The sequence below is a fragment of the Neolamprologus brichardi genome, chromosome 20 (genome assembly GCF_056152115.1).
Source record: "Neolamprologus brichardi isolate AB-2024 chromosome 20, ASM5615211v1, whole genome shotgun sequence".
Lineage (NCBI taxonomy): Eukaryota > Metazoa > Chordata > Actinopteri > Cichliformes > Cichlidae > Neolamprologus > Neolamprologus brichardi.
Window position 1 is genome coordinate 9,771,052 of NC_142123.1, and position 18,403 is coordinate 9,789,454.

Sequence of the window (18,403 nt, forward strand, 5' to 3'; positions counted from 1 at the left end):
AGAGCTTTCCATTAAAAGGGTCATTGACCAACGATTGATCGTGTGCCTCAACGCATGAGCCAAGGTATGAAAAAGGGTGTGGGTCATTATCACCAGAGTTTTCAGGTGAAACTATTATGAGACTTTGCCTCACTATATCATGAGACCTACTGAGCTCAACTGACACATGTGAGTGGGTGTTAAGGCCCTGGAAAGGGATCTCAAATTGATTGATTGTAGGTGACATCTGTCATAGGCCATTTCCAACTGTTAAATATTTTCTTTGGTGAAAAGGGTTTTTTTTGCCTTGAACTAAAACATTTACATAAAAAGGCACCTCTTTATCCATGATTTAAGCTTTGTGTTAAACTGCTGTATTCTAACCACTTTCAGATACTTCAGCTTCTTGGCTAAAGCAAACAATAGAACTGAGCATAACAGCACAATGCAGATTAGTCAGCATGTCAAGTTTGTAGACTGTGTTTACACTGATCGCTTATTCGGGTTTCGATGGAGGCCACTAGGGCACTATGTATCAACAAAAAGGAGGTATTTGTTGACACATTTATTATTCATGGTCATATACTCATTCTCCCAACACTGTTATAATAGCTACTGTAATGTTTGCAGATTAACACCAGGTTATTATCAGTCAGTGAAATAATATCTTATGTCTGTGCAATTAACTTTTTCCCTTAGAAGCATTAATTCTGGTATTGAGTCCTTTAACATTATTTATAACCAAGTTGTCTGAAAAACATTACACTGTCATGGCTTTTTGCAAAAGCCTGCAGGGGATTTGTGGATGGTTCATATCTTAAAAGTCATACACTTTGGGGCAACTATTAAGTCGCTCCAGTGGCTATGTTGCTAGATTGAACAACTTTAAAGGATTATGGATTGAGAACACACCAAAGACAGTGGGATGCTTGTGAGCGCACATACAGTCTGTTTCCAGTCATTCAACCTTCCCCAATTCGACCAGCCCCAAGCACAGCATGTCCACACGAGAGAGAAGATTCTTAAAATAGAGATGGGAGTATATGGAGTATGCATTTGAATTACCCTAAGAGAGTGACAGAGATGGAGAAAGAAAGGAGAGAACGGGGAAGGAGCTGTGTGGTAGTCTTACCCCTCTGGGGGTAAAAACTCTCTGATAACATCCAGGCCACAGAACAAGGACGACTTACTCTAAGGGCAATGCACATAGGATTGCAGACTGGATGCACTGGAAAAGCTAGCTGCATTTGACTACTGTATCAGATTACAACAGGGCCTTATTTACTTGCAAACTGAATATTGATCAATTCTAGATTTACATGAACATGTTATTGGCATATTGGCATTGCATTGTGGCTCAGTTAACCTAAAATCTTTATGTGGTAATTAAAATTGGTTGTTATTATTGTTTTGGTCACTGCTGACCTCACAACACAATATCACTATCTTGGTAGTGAACTTAACTTGTCTATAGTCACCAAACATCAAACAATCCTTTGCCACAGAGATCACTGGCCAGGTATGACTGATAGAAATGTATAACATAAAATGGATCATGCACTGTCACATTATGCTAACAGACCTCCAGTTTCAGTAGTAGTAATAAGAGGATTAATGTCATTTTAGCCTCACAATAAAAACCACAAGTGGATGAAGCCCTGGGGAGCTAAAGTGCTGCTTAATCTCCCCAAAGACTCAATTCTGACCTCTAGAACATGAAAAACAATGCCGACACACATTAAATAATTCCATCACTCTCACACTGGGAATTGACGTGCTTTCCTACAGAAAACACAAATTTACAATGAATGGAAATGACTGACCCCTCTAGGATTAGCGAGGTAAAACATGTCTTTTTTTTTTCAGCTGCAGCGCACTGAGAAACAAGGGCACAATAACATTCCCTATTTGCCCTTCCCAGTTCCATTAATTCCAGCATGTAGCTTTAAAAGAGTCTGACCCAGAATAATTACTGTGTTCAAGAGGAGGTCAGCAGAGATGTCCTGTGCAGCTGAAACCGCCTCAAGTTGGGAGGCTCAAAACAACTGGCTCTCTCTGTAAAACAAAGGCGCTACTGGAGAAGACACCACACATGATCAAAACAAACTTACAAATATTTTTAGTGTTGTATTTCAGAATTTCTCACAGTTTTACTGAAGAATCAAACATAAAGTCCAATCATTAGGAGGATAATCCGACAACAATGAGGGGGGAGTCATCATGGAAAGCTTGCTAAGATAAGATGTTTTTTCAAGATTTTTTAAACTTGAAACTGTGAAATTTTATCCACACGAATGCAAGGACCAAAGGTTTGGCAGCATCGCACTCTGGGGTATTTACTTTAATATTTATCAAGATGATCAATGTTATACACTTCCCCTGTCAAGGTGAGATTTTTAAGGGAGATACAGGATAAGAAATTACAGCTGACAATGACATATTCTGACGTTGGGGTATGAAACATGAATGTCTGGCTGCTCTCACGGCACTCGTCCAAGAATAAATAATATTTCAAAGTTGGGAGGCTTACAGAGTTAATCTTACAATCAAAGTTTGCTGATTCAAAGTCAACAGGCTCCGTTGACACAAACTGCAATTTTACCGTGCAGAGCACTGGATTGTTGGACCACCATTGTGTGATCAGAAAATAAGAAAAATAAGCTAATCACTTGAGGCAGCAGTTGATCTACAAATGCAGCATTCTCCGAGGTAAAATTACTGTGTTGACAAAGTCCAGTGACTTTAGAAGGCGATTACACCGATTGTGAAATGGTCATCTGACGGCAAGGCAGAAAAATGTTTTACAGCCTGTTTTAAATATAGCCTAAGCCTAATCTAATATTGATTTCTGTAAGTGGGTGGCTAAAATACACGCCTACATCAATACCTTGCTTTATCTCCATATCTGTTTGAGGGCATGCCAACAGTAGGTAATATTCTGACTATGGATAAGTACCTTATACAATCCCACTTCAAGAAAGCAAAGGAAGTTTGGAGTGGAAACAGTTTAGTCAGCTAAGCTTTTATTTTTTCTAAACCCTACAATCAAATTTATAAAATGTTTCCTGTTAGCTGTAAGTTTCCTGAAAATTCCAAACGCTCCAGAAAGACAATCTGACAGGGTTAAAACACATCCTGTGATCATTTTTTTTGGCTCATTTTAGACAGATTAATAAAAGTGCATGAAAGATTTAACATGTTGCTTTGACTTATAACCAGACATACAGTTGGCTTTTTATGTAGAACTTGAATCAAATCCTGCTCTCTCCCAGCAGAAGACCCAGAGCAGACAGGCTCACATCAGCAGCAGGTGGAAGATAAAAGGAAAGGTTGAATGATTACAAAGCCAGTTTCATGTAAAATTATGAACCTTTTTAAATTTTGTTTTGATCCATGTCTGTAATAAAGAGGCTCTCAAACTTTCATATTCCCCACTGATAAAATTAAGCTTCTAATGTTTGAGGCTTTTTTGAATCATTGGTGGAACTGCCAAAGCACTACTAGTGGTGGGTAAAAAATGAAGGCATAATATTGCCGTATTTTTGATATAAGGACACCAAATATCGATATTTTATTCAATGCAATAAAATACAACAAACAAGAGGCCTCGTCTCATGCATCACCATCCTGAGATAATGTTCGCTGAGAAAACTTGCATTAAGTCAACTCAACGGAAAATCCATCCGACAGTGGACACGCTTAGCTTAATAAAGTTGGACTGACTGCTATCAGCCTCAGAGAACTTGTTGACAATTTACAAATAATTGTTGTCTAATTTATAAATCCACCGATTGGCAACACATGGACATTAGTATGAATGAGTCTTTGTCAATGAGCAAAACTTACAGGAATCAATTCAGCTGGCTGTCACATCGCTGTATTCTGGTTATATTCCTATAGAACAGGAAGGTTGTTGAGCACAAATGTAGAAGTTAAATGTGAATTTCTGTAGATGGCAACAGATATGTGACTTTTGATGGTTTATCACAGATAACTGGTGTATTATTGGAAAAAAATTGCATGTAAGTTCCAACTATACCCCATTCAGTTGCAAACTGACTCCAACTTAAGGCAACATTTATGACAGGTTTAAGTGACAGTGTTAGTAGCCTGTCAAACTGGCGTGAAATAACATCAGTTTATTAGTGGATAAAACAGACACTGACCAGGTTTAACTATGAGGACACAATTTGCAGTTTAGAAAAGCTAATAAATCAAAATGAATGTTATTGCAATACTATATATAGAATATTGGAAAATGTTAAAAATTGCTATAATGTGGTATCTTGCGAAGTATTGTGATAATTTTATACCATGGGGTGTCTGGTGATTCTCACTTTTAGTTGCTACCAACTTCACTCTTCACACATTTACAATATATTTGTGCTACCATGATTGTCCATACTGGGATTTTAAAGTAAAATATCTTAACAGACCTGGTATCATAAATAATAACAAATGTTCTGTTTTGGCTGTTTTTTGGTAAATAACCATGTCAACTAGTGATTATTGTCTAGTGACTACAAATACAGTAGATCATGATTAAGAAAACTGCATTTTAAAAGGTCATACAGATGCATTCATCTTACAGAAAACAGATCTGTGGTTGGCGAGAAAAACAAAATATTACATTAAAAAACAGTTGTTTCCATGTATGTGTATATGCAAGTCAAAAACAGAAACAGAAATTTGTATTTTAAATAGATATTATAGATACTAGCTTGATAAAGTTTGGACTAAAAGATGTTTAATACGAGGTCTTGGACGTTATGCAAGTTGACACCAATCTGCGCACAGACTGCACAAGTGTCTGTCGTTACAGTTGTGTAGTGGTCATTGTTTGTAGCTGCTTCTGATGAACATGTCAACAAAGCATGTCCTAGGCATGTTCAATAGCAGACATAAATACAAGCTGGCCAAGGAAGTGTCTGGATATGCTTGGGATCCAGAAAGCCCTGCTGTGTACTCTGGCAGTGTGGCAACAAGCAGTCTTCTGTTGAAATAGCTGAAAGGTGGACTGCTGCTGCAGGAATGCCACAAGTTCAGGTTAGGACACCTGATCTCAGTACCTCTGTCCAGTCAGATTTCCACCAAGTTCAGTAAGATCAGAGATGGTGCTTTTATAGCTAGTTTGAGGCAAGCCAACAGCCAAGCCTTGGTCAATCTCAGTCAGTCATGGTGTGACGGCACTGATGATGATAATATTGTGCATATATTAGTATCAGTACTAGTTTATATTCAGAGACTGCTGGTTAGAAAATGTGGCGGTGTAGAAATGAGTTTATCTGTGTTTGGTAAACAAATCAACAATTTTACAATGGACTAAACTCGATCAGCTGCAACCAAAAACTATTCACAGAATATGTTTGGGTTTAAAATGATGATTAAAATGATGTACAGAGAAATCGACTGTAAACAAAGATTAAAAATGTATTTCATGCTTAAAAACTTGCTTCCATTTTTCAAAACTTGCTTCTATTTTTCAAAACTTGCTTCTATTTTTACATACTTTACTGTATGTATGCAACTCTTTCTGTGATAAACTGTGTTGTAGTGGTATCACGCTATCATTGATACAATGATATTCCCTAGCACACAGAACAAGGCCAAATTTGTCTGACAGCAAAGGCCATGTGTCAGCCTCCATTGATGTTTAGTAAAGAGGTCACTTCAACCAAACACAGCACTTTGCAAAACATTCAATTCAATTCAGTTCAATATAATTTTATTTATACAAAATCACAATAACAGTTAATTAAGACACTTTATATTGTAAGGTGGAGACACTACAATGCAGGAACACCGAAGTGGACAAAACAAAATTGGCTCACCACTACAAACAAACCATCAAGTACACGTGCGACCCGAGCTTTAACAGATGACTCGATTGGACGACGCCGGAACATCTGCCAGATGTGTGAAAGGTAAAGGAAAATTACTGATGCGGTACATGGTGGTAAAAGAGGACTTTAAGCAGCTGGTTAAAAAGCTCAACATCCCAGACTCCCGAAGAGTTAAAAAGTAAAGTTTCTTTAGCTATTGTTAAACTAAAGTGATAAGCAGTTATGTTTTACTTTTACATAACATTTCCTTGGCTACTTTTGTGGCTTTCCTGTGTTGCTATATATACTCCTATGTTACTAGTAATGCAATATAAATCTGCTCCTGCTGACAACTGAAGGCACAAGATTCTCACTTTGAATCAGTTAGTGTGTCATAAACGAGCTCATTTGAAAAGACTGGTGGAAAATACACTTCAGTATTTTTTTTTCTGTATCATCATAAATATTGTTATCACAAAATTTCTTGAAATATTGTAATATCATTTTGAGAAAATATTGCCCAACCTCTACTGTGTACTGTGAGCAAATAGACTCAAGATCTAGAATATATAAAAGCAGACGTTTTATGTGCATGAATAAATCTGATGCAGACTAAATGTATTCAGACAGGTTTAATTTCAAACTGCTGCTTCATCATCTGTGTGCGTGTGGGGTGGGAAGCAGATCATAGGGCTGCAGACCTTTGGGACATTTAGATTATAGAACAAAAGTGAGGCTGTTTTTTTGCGCAGTGCTCACACGGTGCACAACTCTCAGGGGGACTGAGGGAATATGTGGGAGCTTCACCGCAACAAGGTCCAGAAACACACTTACTCAAATACACTCTCTGACCAATCTGCTGCCCCTAATACACCTGTCTCTCAGGCCTTCTTTCTCCTCTCACACTGTTTTCTCCACACAATGGAGAAAACACACGATTCTGGGTGGAATCAAACTAACTCTGCCTTTTAAAAAAAAAAAAGGATGAAATCTGCTGTTCTTTATTTATGGTAGAAATAACACCACCTTTGTTCCCCCCAGCTATTTGCTTTCATCCTCCTATCCATTTACATGAAGAGCTGACCTATCGTACAGACTACTCAGTTAATGTGCTTTTGCTACTGATCACACAAAGACTGCTTTCTGGCAATAAGCCTGGTCACTGCTTTTAAATCTGCATTTGTTATTTTAATAAGCACATACTGGTATGTTGTTCAGCCCACCATGTTAGTCCAGACTCAGTTTCCTTTATAACTGTTTGATGGACTAAGATAAAGGTTTGGATTAATTTGACTTACATCTCATTTGACCATTAATGTAGCTTGCTTATTTGTCAGTTAAATCTACCACATTCTATAAGCAAAATAAGCAGTCTCTATCAATTCAAAAGCTGCCAGCAAATTTGAGCTGAAATTTTGTAACATAAAGCAAATGCAAAGGTTCCAATAACAGTAATATTCTTCTACACTGGTTTGCATGAAATCTACTATTATGAGGGCATCGGTAGTAAAAATGTGAAGCCATTAAAAGCTAAGATATTTATGTCATATCACTGCAACTAGCGGTTGCTCGTAGCCACAGTATTCTATGAGCCTACCCTGATCTCACCTCAGTACACTGATCACTTAAACCTGACAGGCAGATCAGAGCTAGAGTCGGGTGTAATCTACTGCCCTTTTCAGACATGGGTTACTATAATACAGCTGATACTATAATATTGCAGGCTTCATCAGTCTGTGAAAGTGGGCTTTCTTTTATGTTAATGTTGCTCATGACAGATAAGATGGTGAGCGCTACAGTACATGCACAATTGGTCAGTACATGTGTGCTGCATTAAATGATTTTTTTTTCTTACTAAAAAAATGGCAGAAGAATATGTTTCCCAGACAGATAATTTGTAATCTTAATAGTATTTAATGCTATTCCAAAACAACTTTATCAAACTGAGAAACTATGGGCACATGCAGCACACGTTACATGCCCTGTGCATGCCTGCTCTTTAGTGCAAGTGCAAGTATTCAAACTTATTGTGTTTAACGTAATACATGCAGTATAGTTACTACAAGAGGTGGGACCTTGTTTTTAACTGCAAATGATGTCCTTAAAATTAAACCATATCAATGTCTGTTTTATCCAATAAGAAAAGGTCATCAAATCCCTTTAGAATTTTTTGTTGTCTTTTTCGTTAAAAAATGACTGTCAGGCACACCAAGTTAAACCTGCCATAGATGTTGCCCTAAGACAGAGTTAGACTGCAATCAGTCTGCAACTGAATGCCAATTAAAGGTTGGCAATTACATTCAATCCATTTTTGATTATCCAGCAATTAACTGTAATAAATCATCAAAATTGCATATCTATTTCTTTATAGACAGAAATTCACATTCATTATTACACCTGTGCTCAGCAGAAGAGGATGGTTATCCTGTTCTATATGAATATAACCAGTAAACAACCAACTGACAACCAATTGAGTCGAGTTTCCTTGAGTTGTGTTCCCTGACGAAAACTCATTCAGACTGATGGCAACATGTTGGCATCGGAGAGATGAGACCTTGTGTTCATAGTATTTTTAATTTATTTAAGAAAATATTCATATTTAGTTTACAATACTGCAAAATATGCCAATACTATACTGTGTCATTTTTATAGTTATAGTTATAGTTTTATAGTTACTATCCAATTTAGAAATACTGCCACCACCGCTTTTATGGACACATGACCAGAGTGCAAGGATGAAGTCGACAAGTTCAGGCGCAGTGTCATCGCTGGAAAGAAGTGCATATCTGAAAGAGCCCAATGTGTCTCCAGGGAGATAATGCCTAAATTGACTAGGATCATCTCTTGAAAAAGAAACAAAAATCTGCAGAACAGTGTGTAATCATGCGTACAGCCTGACAGAAACACCCAGTTGTCATTTAAGAAAATATACGACCATTTAAAAGGCTGAACTTCTCAGAGAAATGAATGTTATTCATGTGAAAAATATGGCAGGCCTGCTTTTCCAGTTCAATAAACACAATAGACTGCTAATGATAATGCAAATTGAAAATGTCAGAAGGTATACAAAGTGCTGAAAGGAGTTCTCTGCAGCTTTGATGAATGGTGCTGCATACAGGATATTTGTGAATTATGAGGCTACACAGTTTGTTCCATTATTCCATTTAAAACTCATTTTAACTGGCACCTGGCCCACAGACCCAGACACAATGGAAACATTTTATGGCACTGAACTTTGAGACACTGTTGAAATAGTGCTTTAGATTTTTATCAAATTCAAAAGTTAATTATTTTCTAATAGAAAGCAAAGCCTCATTTACTAAAACTGTCTGCAGGATTTAATATGTGCTAATAGACAACGTGTCTTAGAGAAAGAATGACAGTCAGCATTATCAATTATCAAACACTAACATTCTCACAAAGTAAGGCATGCAAAGCATTAGTATGTCTCTAGAGACATCAGCACCTTTCTTATCCACCATAATTCTCACAGACAGTATCACATTGTGGCAATAGCTCAAAATGGACTATTAGCAAAATGCTCTATTGTTATTTTAATCCATTTCCGCTCACTTTTCATTTTTCCCTTTACTTGGCACTTTTTTTCCCTCCACTATCTCCCAATGTGCAGAGAACTTTTCAGGGAAAAGACTCCAACGGCCTTTTTATTTCTGAGGGAAGATTAGTGGGACGGGAGTTTTTGCATCTTTATACATTTAACTACAAGCGATCCTCATGATGAACATCATGTTTTTATTTTTCATCCCCCAATGTTACACATATTTAACAGTATTTATGTTTAGGTACCATTTCACTCTTTATAACTGTGGTTTATTTGCTGTCAGAGATTTTCTTATTTGTTTTGTTTTTTCATGCCTGTAGGTTTGTTTTATTAGATTTTTGCATTTACAGAAAGAGTCATAAATTTTGAACAAAGCCTGTTTTTGTAGTTATTGCCCTACACACCACACACAAACAATCAAATATAATTGAAGTTCATACTTTCAGCTTTATTTCAGAAAGTTTTACAGCTTCAACATTAATTGGCCAAGAAGTTTCATGGCCAGGTCTAGCCTGTGTTCTCTTGTTATTTCATGACAAAACAATCAGAATGTGTGAAGTCGATTCACAGTGTTGGATGTGTATTTTATAGCTTTTTGCTGTCATTTTAAATATATGCTCCACAAGATGTTAGTCCAAGGGACAGAAGACGTCATGACATTGAAAAACAGAGCACACCTGTCACAGGGACAGCAAAACCTTTAGGAGTGGCAACATTAACAGTCTGATTCATTCTTAAAATATTACAGTGTTTATTTACAACAAGGTGCAAACCTCTGGTTACACTCAAGAACAGGAAGGCCAGGTCAGACTTTGCCAGAAAACATCTAAAAGAGCCTGTGCAACTTCTAAAAACAAAGAAAAATGGAATAAACCAAGAAAACTGTTTGCCATAATGATGGGAAGAGAAAACTTTGGAAAAGGAAAGAAACAATTCATGATCCTAAACATACCACGTTATCTGTGAAACATGATGGAGGCAATGTGACAGGATGTGGCTGTATGGCTGCCAGGGGTACTGGGGCGCCACTGTTTATTGATGATGTGACTGTTGACAGAAGTAGCAGGAAGAAATGTGAAGTATATATTCTGTTCAGATTTTCGAATGCTGCAAAATTGATTAGATGGTACATAACAGTGCAAATGAAGTTTGTCGAGATAAAGAAAATTAGGACTCTTCAATGGCCAAGTCAGTCAAAGAATCCAAGTAATAAATACAGTCGTTATATTTTAAAAAATTCCAATTAATTTATAGCCTCTTTTTAACTTCAATCACATCTTGATTGTTTGATAGAAAATCCCTTGTGGGGGGATACAAGAATAAAGGCAAAATTAAAGAAATAGTCTAATTTAGAAACAAATTATGGCTCTAAATGTATACAATTAGTATTTCTAATGTATTATAGTTAAAATATTCCACACATTAATTTTATAAATTAATATGTGGAATAAAAATCAACACCCACAATAACAGTTGTATTATTTATTAATCCTTTATTTTGAAGACATAAGTGCAGAAACATTGAAGAAGAGCATCACGTTTTTCATATAAATGTGATTAGATGTGACTGGAGAGGGTGGGTACAATTTTATGTTGCACTTGATTTTTGCAGCACTAGCTACCTGCTGTAGCGCTAATCACTAATTGTGTGGTGGAACAGACAGAACAGCACGACTGCGTATGTGCACACAGAAGGAGAGAAGGCAGAGACAGAGAGTCACTGGGAAGTGGAATATGGAAGTAAAATGTATCTATAACAGAAGGGGAGCATTGATTTACAGTTGGATTCATATAGCCTACCTTAATTAGTTGACCTGTGTATTTATGTACTGCACATTTTCTAACCCTCCCGTTCAGCTTTACACCACATACTTAAACTGACAATCAGACCATGGTTGTTGGTCGTTGTTTGCATTTCAATTGCAGAAGCATTTGCATTTCATCAAGAAGACCTGAGGGGGTTCATCCTCTGTCCACTTAAAGGAAGAGCCGTGATACCTTGAGTCTGTATTTGCAGCCTGTTGAATATGCAATCACGCCTTTGTTGGAAAGTGAAAAGGGCTGTGTGCTCAAGCTCTCAGCTCTCAGACTAAGTGATGGGGCAAATATAACCCAGCATGTATACACACACTCGCACACACACACACTAACATACCTACATGCAAATGGCTCTGTATTGGCAAGCACAATTGCCAAGATACACAGGAACCAAATCGCTTATTCCCACTACGTTGTGTTTCTAATTTGTTGACTGTGGTGGCTAAATCCTCCTCAATGCCACTCTATCCAAGTAACATGCCTCTGGTATCAAATGAATGTGATTAGCTTTGAGACTTGCCAGATGTTTACAATCCCCGCTGACATATCCCACTGATCAGCAATAAAAGAAAAAAGGCATATCACTCAAGTTGTCTGCTTTGATGCAGGTTATACAAACAATTTCCCTTCCACAGTGGCCCGGCTTTCATCTTGACTCTGAGGAAACTAAATGTTTTGTCCTTTTTCCAAATTACCAGAAATACAGAGCGACCCTCCTTAGTTACTGATAGTGAACATACAGTACCTTTCCATGTTATCTGTAATACATGAGCTTTGTTCCAGAATATCTTGAACATCAAATTGAAAGGTCAGAAACATTGGTAGGAAGATACTGATCATCTGTGTAGAAACATGAACTTCTGTTATGACCTTTTACTTTGGATGATGCCCGAATGCCTCAGTGCATCCCTTATTTCCCCACTCTACTTCTAAAATAAATCCTAGCTCTTCTCATCATAAATCAAAATGTACTGTTTATGATTATCTCTAGATGCTTGCTGTGTTTATATTTATTTATTTAACTATTTTATTTTTAGCGATCTCAGCGGCATGTGTTTGCATTGCTCGTAAAAATGCAGGCTCCGAGGTGTAGGAGTTAAGCTGTCCTCAGTAGATATCCAGTATTAGGGAGATAAATACCACAGTTGGCTTTCCAAAGAGTTCCAGAGATTTATGGATTGCCTCGGTGCAGCAGGCCTCTGGGAGGCAAATATTGTATGAAATCTTCCAAATGTTTTGGTAGTGTGCAACGCGCACACACACACACACAAACAGATATGCACACAAATAAGACTCCATCCATGCCTGAAAGGCTGAGCTGCAGCAGCTGCTACTATGGCCGTAGTGTAAGAAACATTGCTGCATTGCTGAGGTCAGAACATAATTCATCGAGGAAAACAAACAAAAGAGAAAATGGGTGGGGCAGAGTGTGTATATGTGTGTATATGGGGGGGGGTCTAAGGCGCAACAGCCAAGAGTGTTGCATCATCCCATTAATTACTCCCACTGCACAATGTCCTGCAGTAGAGTGTACATGACCCACATGCTCAGAAAGATAAGCAGGGCTGTAAAGAAACATGGTGGAAAAAGAAAATAACAGGACAATGCTTCGGTCATATCAGCCCTTTACTGTCTTTAAGTCTTGTTTGTCTCTTGTGACAAACTTGACAGCAAATACCACTAAGTAGCTAAACACAAAATAAAGCAGGTGGCAGTTTGGGGTTTTGGTGGAGAAGGAGGAGTAGAAAATGGCCCTCTGAGAGGCACCCCAGTGCCTGGAGAAGGCCAGTTAGTGGGAAGGGCCATGACGGATAAGTCTGATCCTTTGTAGAGGCAGTATTGATCCAGCAAAAGCTCACTACATGAATCAAGTATGAGTTCTGTGCTGTTAGTTCTTTTACTTTGTGGATGGTTGTGCTCCAGTGCGATAGAAACACGCACACTTATTTCATGTAGCACAAAGCGGACAAGCCGGTGATTAAACACAATCAGCCTGAAGGTTGCTGCCAATAAAGTTAGAACACGGACTATAAATTCATGAGATCTGAATATGGAGGTTTTATTCGGAGGTTTACTGTCATTTGGCGGTCTACAGCCGGTTCCACAAAGCAAAACACTTATTCTGATTGCTATTGATTTTTTTTTTTTTTTTTTGATCACCAGCGCATAAATTCAAGTATTTTAAGTGTTCGGTTTTAAAAAAAAAAAGAAAGAAAAAACTTAATGAGCTAAACTCCAGGCTTCTCATTTCAAGCTTCCGATATGCACTCATGTGTTGCAGTAAGAAATGAAAGCACAGTAGCAGTTACGGTCCCATTCTGCCTTTGACTCCTCTCTGCTAATTGCTATGCCAGTCAGTGACAGGTCGTTCATGTTTCACCCACGTCTTCAACAACAGCTAGCCTCTCTCTTGTTCTCTTTCTTTCTCAGAGGTATTTCCAGAAGGTTTAGATGGACAGCGTCCATGGCTTTTTTGTCTTTTATGTCATTAGAAAGGGACAACCTGTACCGGTCCTTCTGGATCTAACAGATTCCTGCTGAGCACAGGGTGCTAATGACACACATGCAGACACACTCTCACATACACACAGACACACACGCCTCCAGAGGATAGGATCTCCAAGAAGCAACACAGCCTATTTCACTGCAAATTAGGTTAATCACGCTCCAGAGAGGCCCAGTTAATAACCCTCATAGACGCTATTAAGATGGCACCTAAATCATAGGAATATCTGAATATCTGATGGCCCCTAACACAGTAATGCCATGTTTAGCCCTGGAGTTCTTAGTAGGGCTAGCTAAGAGAACCACGGCTTGTAATATAACCAGCTGCAGACTGATGATGCTGTGCAACTGTTTCTCATTGGGGAAGAAAAAAACACCTCACTGCAAACTGTAATACATGAGGAACCCTTCTCATTAAGCCCGTGATATTAATCAGAATTAGACTATTATAACAGTTTTCTTTTTCACACAGGAGTAACTCGCAAAATACCAAAGAAATTATCACCAGGTGTAGCAATATTAGGCAGCTCACAGCTCATTAAAACCACTCTCTTTTCTTTTTAGTGCATATCTGAATCACTACTGTCAAATTCACTCGATGTATCACTCTTGATCACTCGATGTATGCCTATTGAGCAGAAAAGGCTAAACATACAAAGACACAGCCATCTACGCTTTACAATCCTCCTCCAGGCAAGTGAAACAAGACAAATAAAGCCTTCGTAAAAGGCAACTGGTGTCTCAGTCGGCAACGCTTTTTACTGCCGCAGTGTGCCGAGGCTTGATAGCATCTCCGGTGCCTCAGCTGTACAAGAGCTCGCCATGGGGGACCTGAAACTGTGTGACATCCATGAAAGGCTCAGCCCAGAGATCCCGAGTGTGTGAGAGCCGAATCCCCGCTGGTTAACCCTCGAGTCAGATGCTCTCTGGTTCAAGCTCGTTATAACGCTGCAAATTACCAGCATTTAGCTTTGACTGGAAGATTTCACACATCACAAACAGTGAAGCATGTCGCAGGTCATGAGCGTTCATTGTTATCCATTTACGAGAAAAACTGAATGCACACCAACAAACAGCTGGTTTACAATTTGGGATGGCTACTTTAAATGACATTTTTTTTATGAAATAAGAACCCAATTACAATTCGTTTCCATGTTATCATCACATCTTTACAGTCTTTTTAGTAAGTCTATAAATAATAGTGATAATCACTAAAGCCCAGCCTTAGCCCACAGGCTGTCTTAATGAGACGGTTTGCCCAGAACGATGAGTAACTACTGTAGTCATCTCTAGAAGCCTTGTTTTTTAAAATTGTATCTGTAACTCTCCATCAGCCCTTTTTTTTCTCCTGGTCTACTGAAGCCAGCGCGGTTGCATTTACGCCCACATATTTACTTTCTGTAGGTGGTTTGTTCTTTGTCTCTTCCAACAGGTACAGTGGCTTTCTCTGTACACATTCAGTTCATCCATCCTTTTTTTTTCAAACAAAGGAAAACAAATATTTTCACCACCCATACTGCAGGGAAGGAAATCACTCCAGTAAAAGCCCCGCCACCAACTGCTGCCATCAATGTCTGACAATCAGCGACAGCAATGAAAAACTTTAGACTGTGGCGGGGTTTCTCATGCACAGAGTAACCGTGGGCACCTCATGAAGACGCTTCGGCTACAGCTACTGAACTACCGAGAGCATTTTAATATTCTTTAACGAGTTTTGTTAATTGGGGTTTAACGTAAAGGAAAATGGACAGATCTCTGTCACATAAACAACTTTATTGTCATTAATGCATGTGCACAGATTCCTGTGTGCACAATAACTTCTGTGCCCTGAAAAGGCCCAAGCCAGTAAAAATACCTGACTACAAAACAGGGTACATTACTGCTAATAACAAGCGACTTCAGTCCATAACAGCGGCTGCAGATCGTCCAATGTCCCATTTGGACATTCCAGTTTGTGTGAGCAAGTGACAAGGAAATTCCCGATGATGGAAATTGGTTTCTCTGTGCCCCTTGCCGATCCATCTAAAGGCATGGCATTTCATTTCATCATCTCGCACAACTGCTCTGTCTAAGACGTGCATTGCCATTACCCTGCGAGGTCAGCCCTAAAGATGTACAGCGTGTGTCATGCATAACAAATGTACGGCTGCAACTGGGCAGGAATATGAACTGCCGGTGGGAATGGGATCCAGCAGGTGGCAAGAAAACAGACTTGGTCTCATTTTGCAGTGTGTCATTACCTGTAAACCCACTTTTGGGCAAATGAATGATCTCACTTAGGGCTTTTGTTTAGACTTCCTCACTCATCAGTTGGAGTCTGAAGCCTACATATATATATATCTATATCTTCACTTTAGAGATGTAGTTCTATCATATCTATCATTAAAAAAAAAATTCTCTGGCAAAAAGACTTTAATGTAGCCTAAAAAGATAAGGGAGGTGTTGTTCAGTGTGATCAAGCTGACCCCTGCGCACAGATATTTTGTATGCCATCCTCTCCTTGTGCTTGGATACGCACTCATCAGAACACCAAGTAGGCCTACTTTAATATTTTGGGGGGCAAAGCTTCTCAGTTTTATTTATTTCCTCATTTTACCTTCACTTTATGCCAATGAATTGCACGTGGAGCTCACCTGGACGCGTTTATTCTCACAAGTGGGGAGGAATTGACAGACCTAACCTTGAGACTGTGCACGCGCACGCGCGCGTGTGTCTACACACGTGTCGCTTTGAGCACGCGTCTGTTATCTGCGAATGTATGTGCGTCGCTTGCGCCGTACTGTTGGCGACCCCCAGCGTACAGGATGTGAAATTTTCCAATTATTTTCTTCCTTAAAATTTGTTTTAAAAATCACAAAACATATCTATAGAAAGCCCGTACCCGGATATTCTTTATTACCAACACTAAATCAGCTAATATGTGTATAACTCTGACACAGCGGCAGCCACAGCCTCGCGTTTTTCACAGTCCAATTGATCTATGTTATTCGTTCATCAATTCCAGCAGACTCTAATAACTTGCAGTGGCGTAGATTTAAAAGAAAAAATTGAGACACGCTGTTGAAGAGAAATTACAATGCACAATCACAGTCTACATTTCCCCCCCTAATCATTCAAGAATTTAAGTACAAAGTAATTACTGAACAAAATAATTTGTGCCTTACCTGCGCGCGACACTCCGTTTTATCCACATTTTTTTTCTCTCTCTCTCTCGACTGTCGAAAACCGACTCAGTCCTCCAGGTATCCTCCCATTTGGATGGGTTTTTCCACCAAAGTCGGCGATTGCTGATGAAAAGAAAGCACTCAAGTTACGGACCTTACTCCAGCTGTCAACGCAAACATCATTTAAGCCATATCCTTCTACGTTGCGCACATCAATTTCCTCCCAAAAAAAGGACTGGGGGGGGGAAAAGGAGGAAAAAAACACTGCCGAAAAAAACAAAAAAAAAAAATTCCACTAAAAATACCAGAACAATAGTCGGGTCTCTTTGAAGTTGTTCGTCAGTTCTTCTGTTGGCGATGATTTGCTCTCCCTGCTCACCAGCCGAGAGGAGAGAGAGGGGGTAGGCGCGTGCAGGCGGACAGGTGAGCGGGAAACCGAAAGAGGTACCCTCAAACTTTGCCTTCACGCAAATCGTTCATTTTTCAGCCCCCGGCAGAAAAGGCAAAGATGCAAGATGCCGAGAGCCGAAATCGGGGCATGCAGTTGGCATCCTCATTGCTGAAATGACGCCGTCACTTCTCCTACATTGCTGAACGGCAGATGAACGTCCAAAAAAGAAAATTGGAAAAAAAATGGGGGGCGGAAGATGAGAATGTTCAGTTCTCTGAAGCAGGGAGGATTCAAGTCACCAGAGGCAGGGGGTCTTCATTATCTGTTGACATCTCTGTGGAGGGGGGTGGTTGAGAGGTTAGATAAAGTAAAATAAATGAAAATAAAATGAAATAAGGTGCAACTGAAAAGAAAAAGGAAGAGGGGAAGCGGCGGAGGAAAATCCTGGAGGCTGAGGGTTGTTTCAGAGGAGTTGGAGAGAGTGGCTGTGAGGGCTTGTCATTACAGCGGAGAGGAGACCGGCACGTCTCCTCCTGCTGCTCCTCTTCTCTCAGACTGACGAACGATCTGCCTGCTGAGCCCCACGCTGCCGTGACGTCACTTTAAAGCCAAATATGTCATGTGCTGGAGTGTCTCACGTCATATGGGTGCACATTCATGACTGCAAGACTGGGTATGACAAATCCAGTAGAGTACGGAAGTGTGCAGAGCTGCACACTACGGTTGGAAGACCATATAACAGTGAGACCATTACGTATCTGCACTTTTGTAGCCAGCTAAGGGAATCGCTGTGCCAAATAACCTTGTACCCTGTAAGATAGCATATCATAAAATAATTTATATTTTATATGATATGAGACACATAAAATAGAAACGACCCAGTTCATTTAGCCTGGGTATTGCTATGTTCTGCCAGGCATAAGAGATCGACAACACGGCTCAATATCAGCTTGCTCACAAACTGCTTGTTATTCTTTGTATAGCATTTTTTGAAGCCATAGACTGTATATAAAAGATGGACATAACAAGGACATCAATAAGCATAAATGCCTCTGGCTGCAAAAGGAGGTTGTCAAAATCACCCTCTCTCCTCTAATCTTCCTCCTATACTACTGATCAGAATTTAATCAAACTTACACAATGATTATCTAATGAGTAGCCA

At 39.2% G+C, this 18,403-nt stretch overlaps 1 protein-coding gene across 1 annotated transcript in view; it reads right to left on the minus strand.

The window, feature by feature from the left end:
• The window catches only part of ajap1 (adherens junctions associated protein 1), a 45,859-nt gene extending 28,059 nt beyond the window's left edge, over window positions 1–17,800 (minus strand). Inside the window, exon 1 of the mRNA XM_006785364.2 lies at window positions 16,851–17,800. Coding sequence (XP_006785427.1) covers window positions 16,851–16,879 — 29 coding nt within the window. The 5' untranslated portion in view covers window positions 16,880–17,800. The remainder of the gene's footprint in view (window positions 1–16,850) is intronic.
• Between the last annotated feature and the right edge of the window lie 603 nt (window positions 17,801–18,403).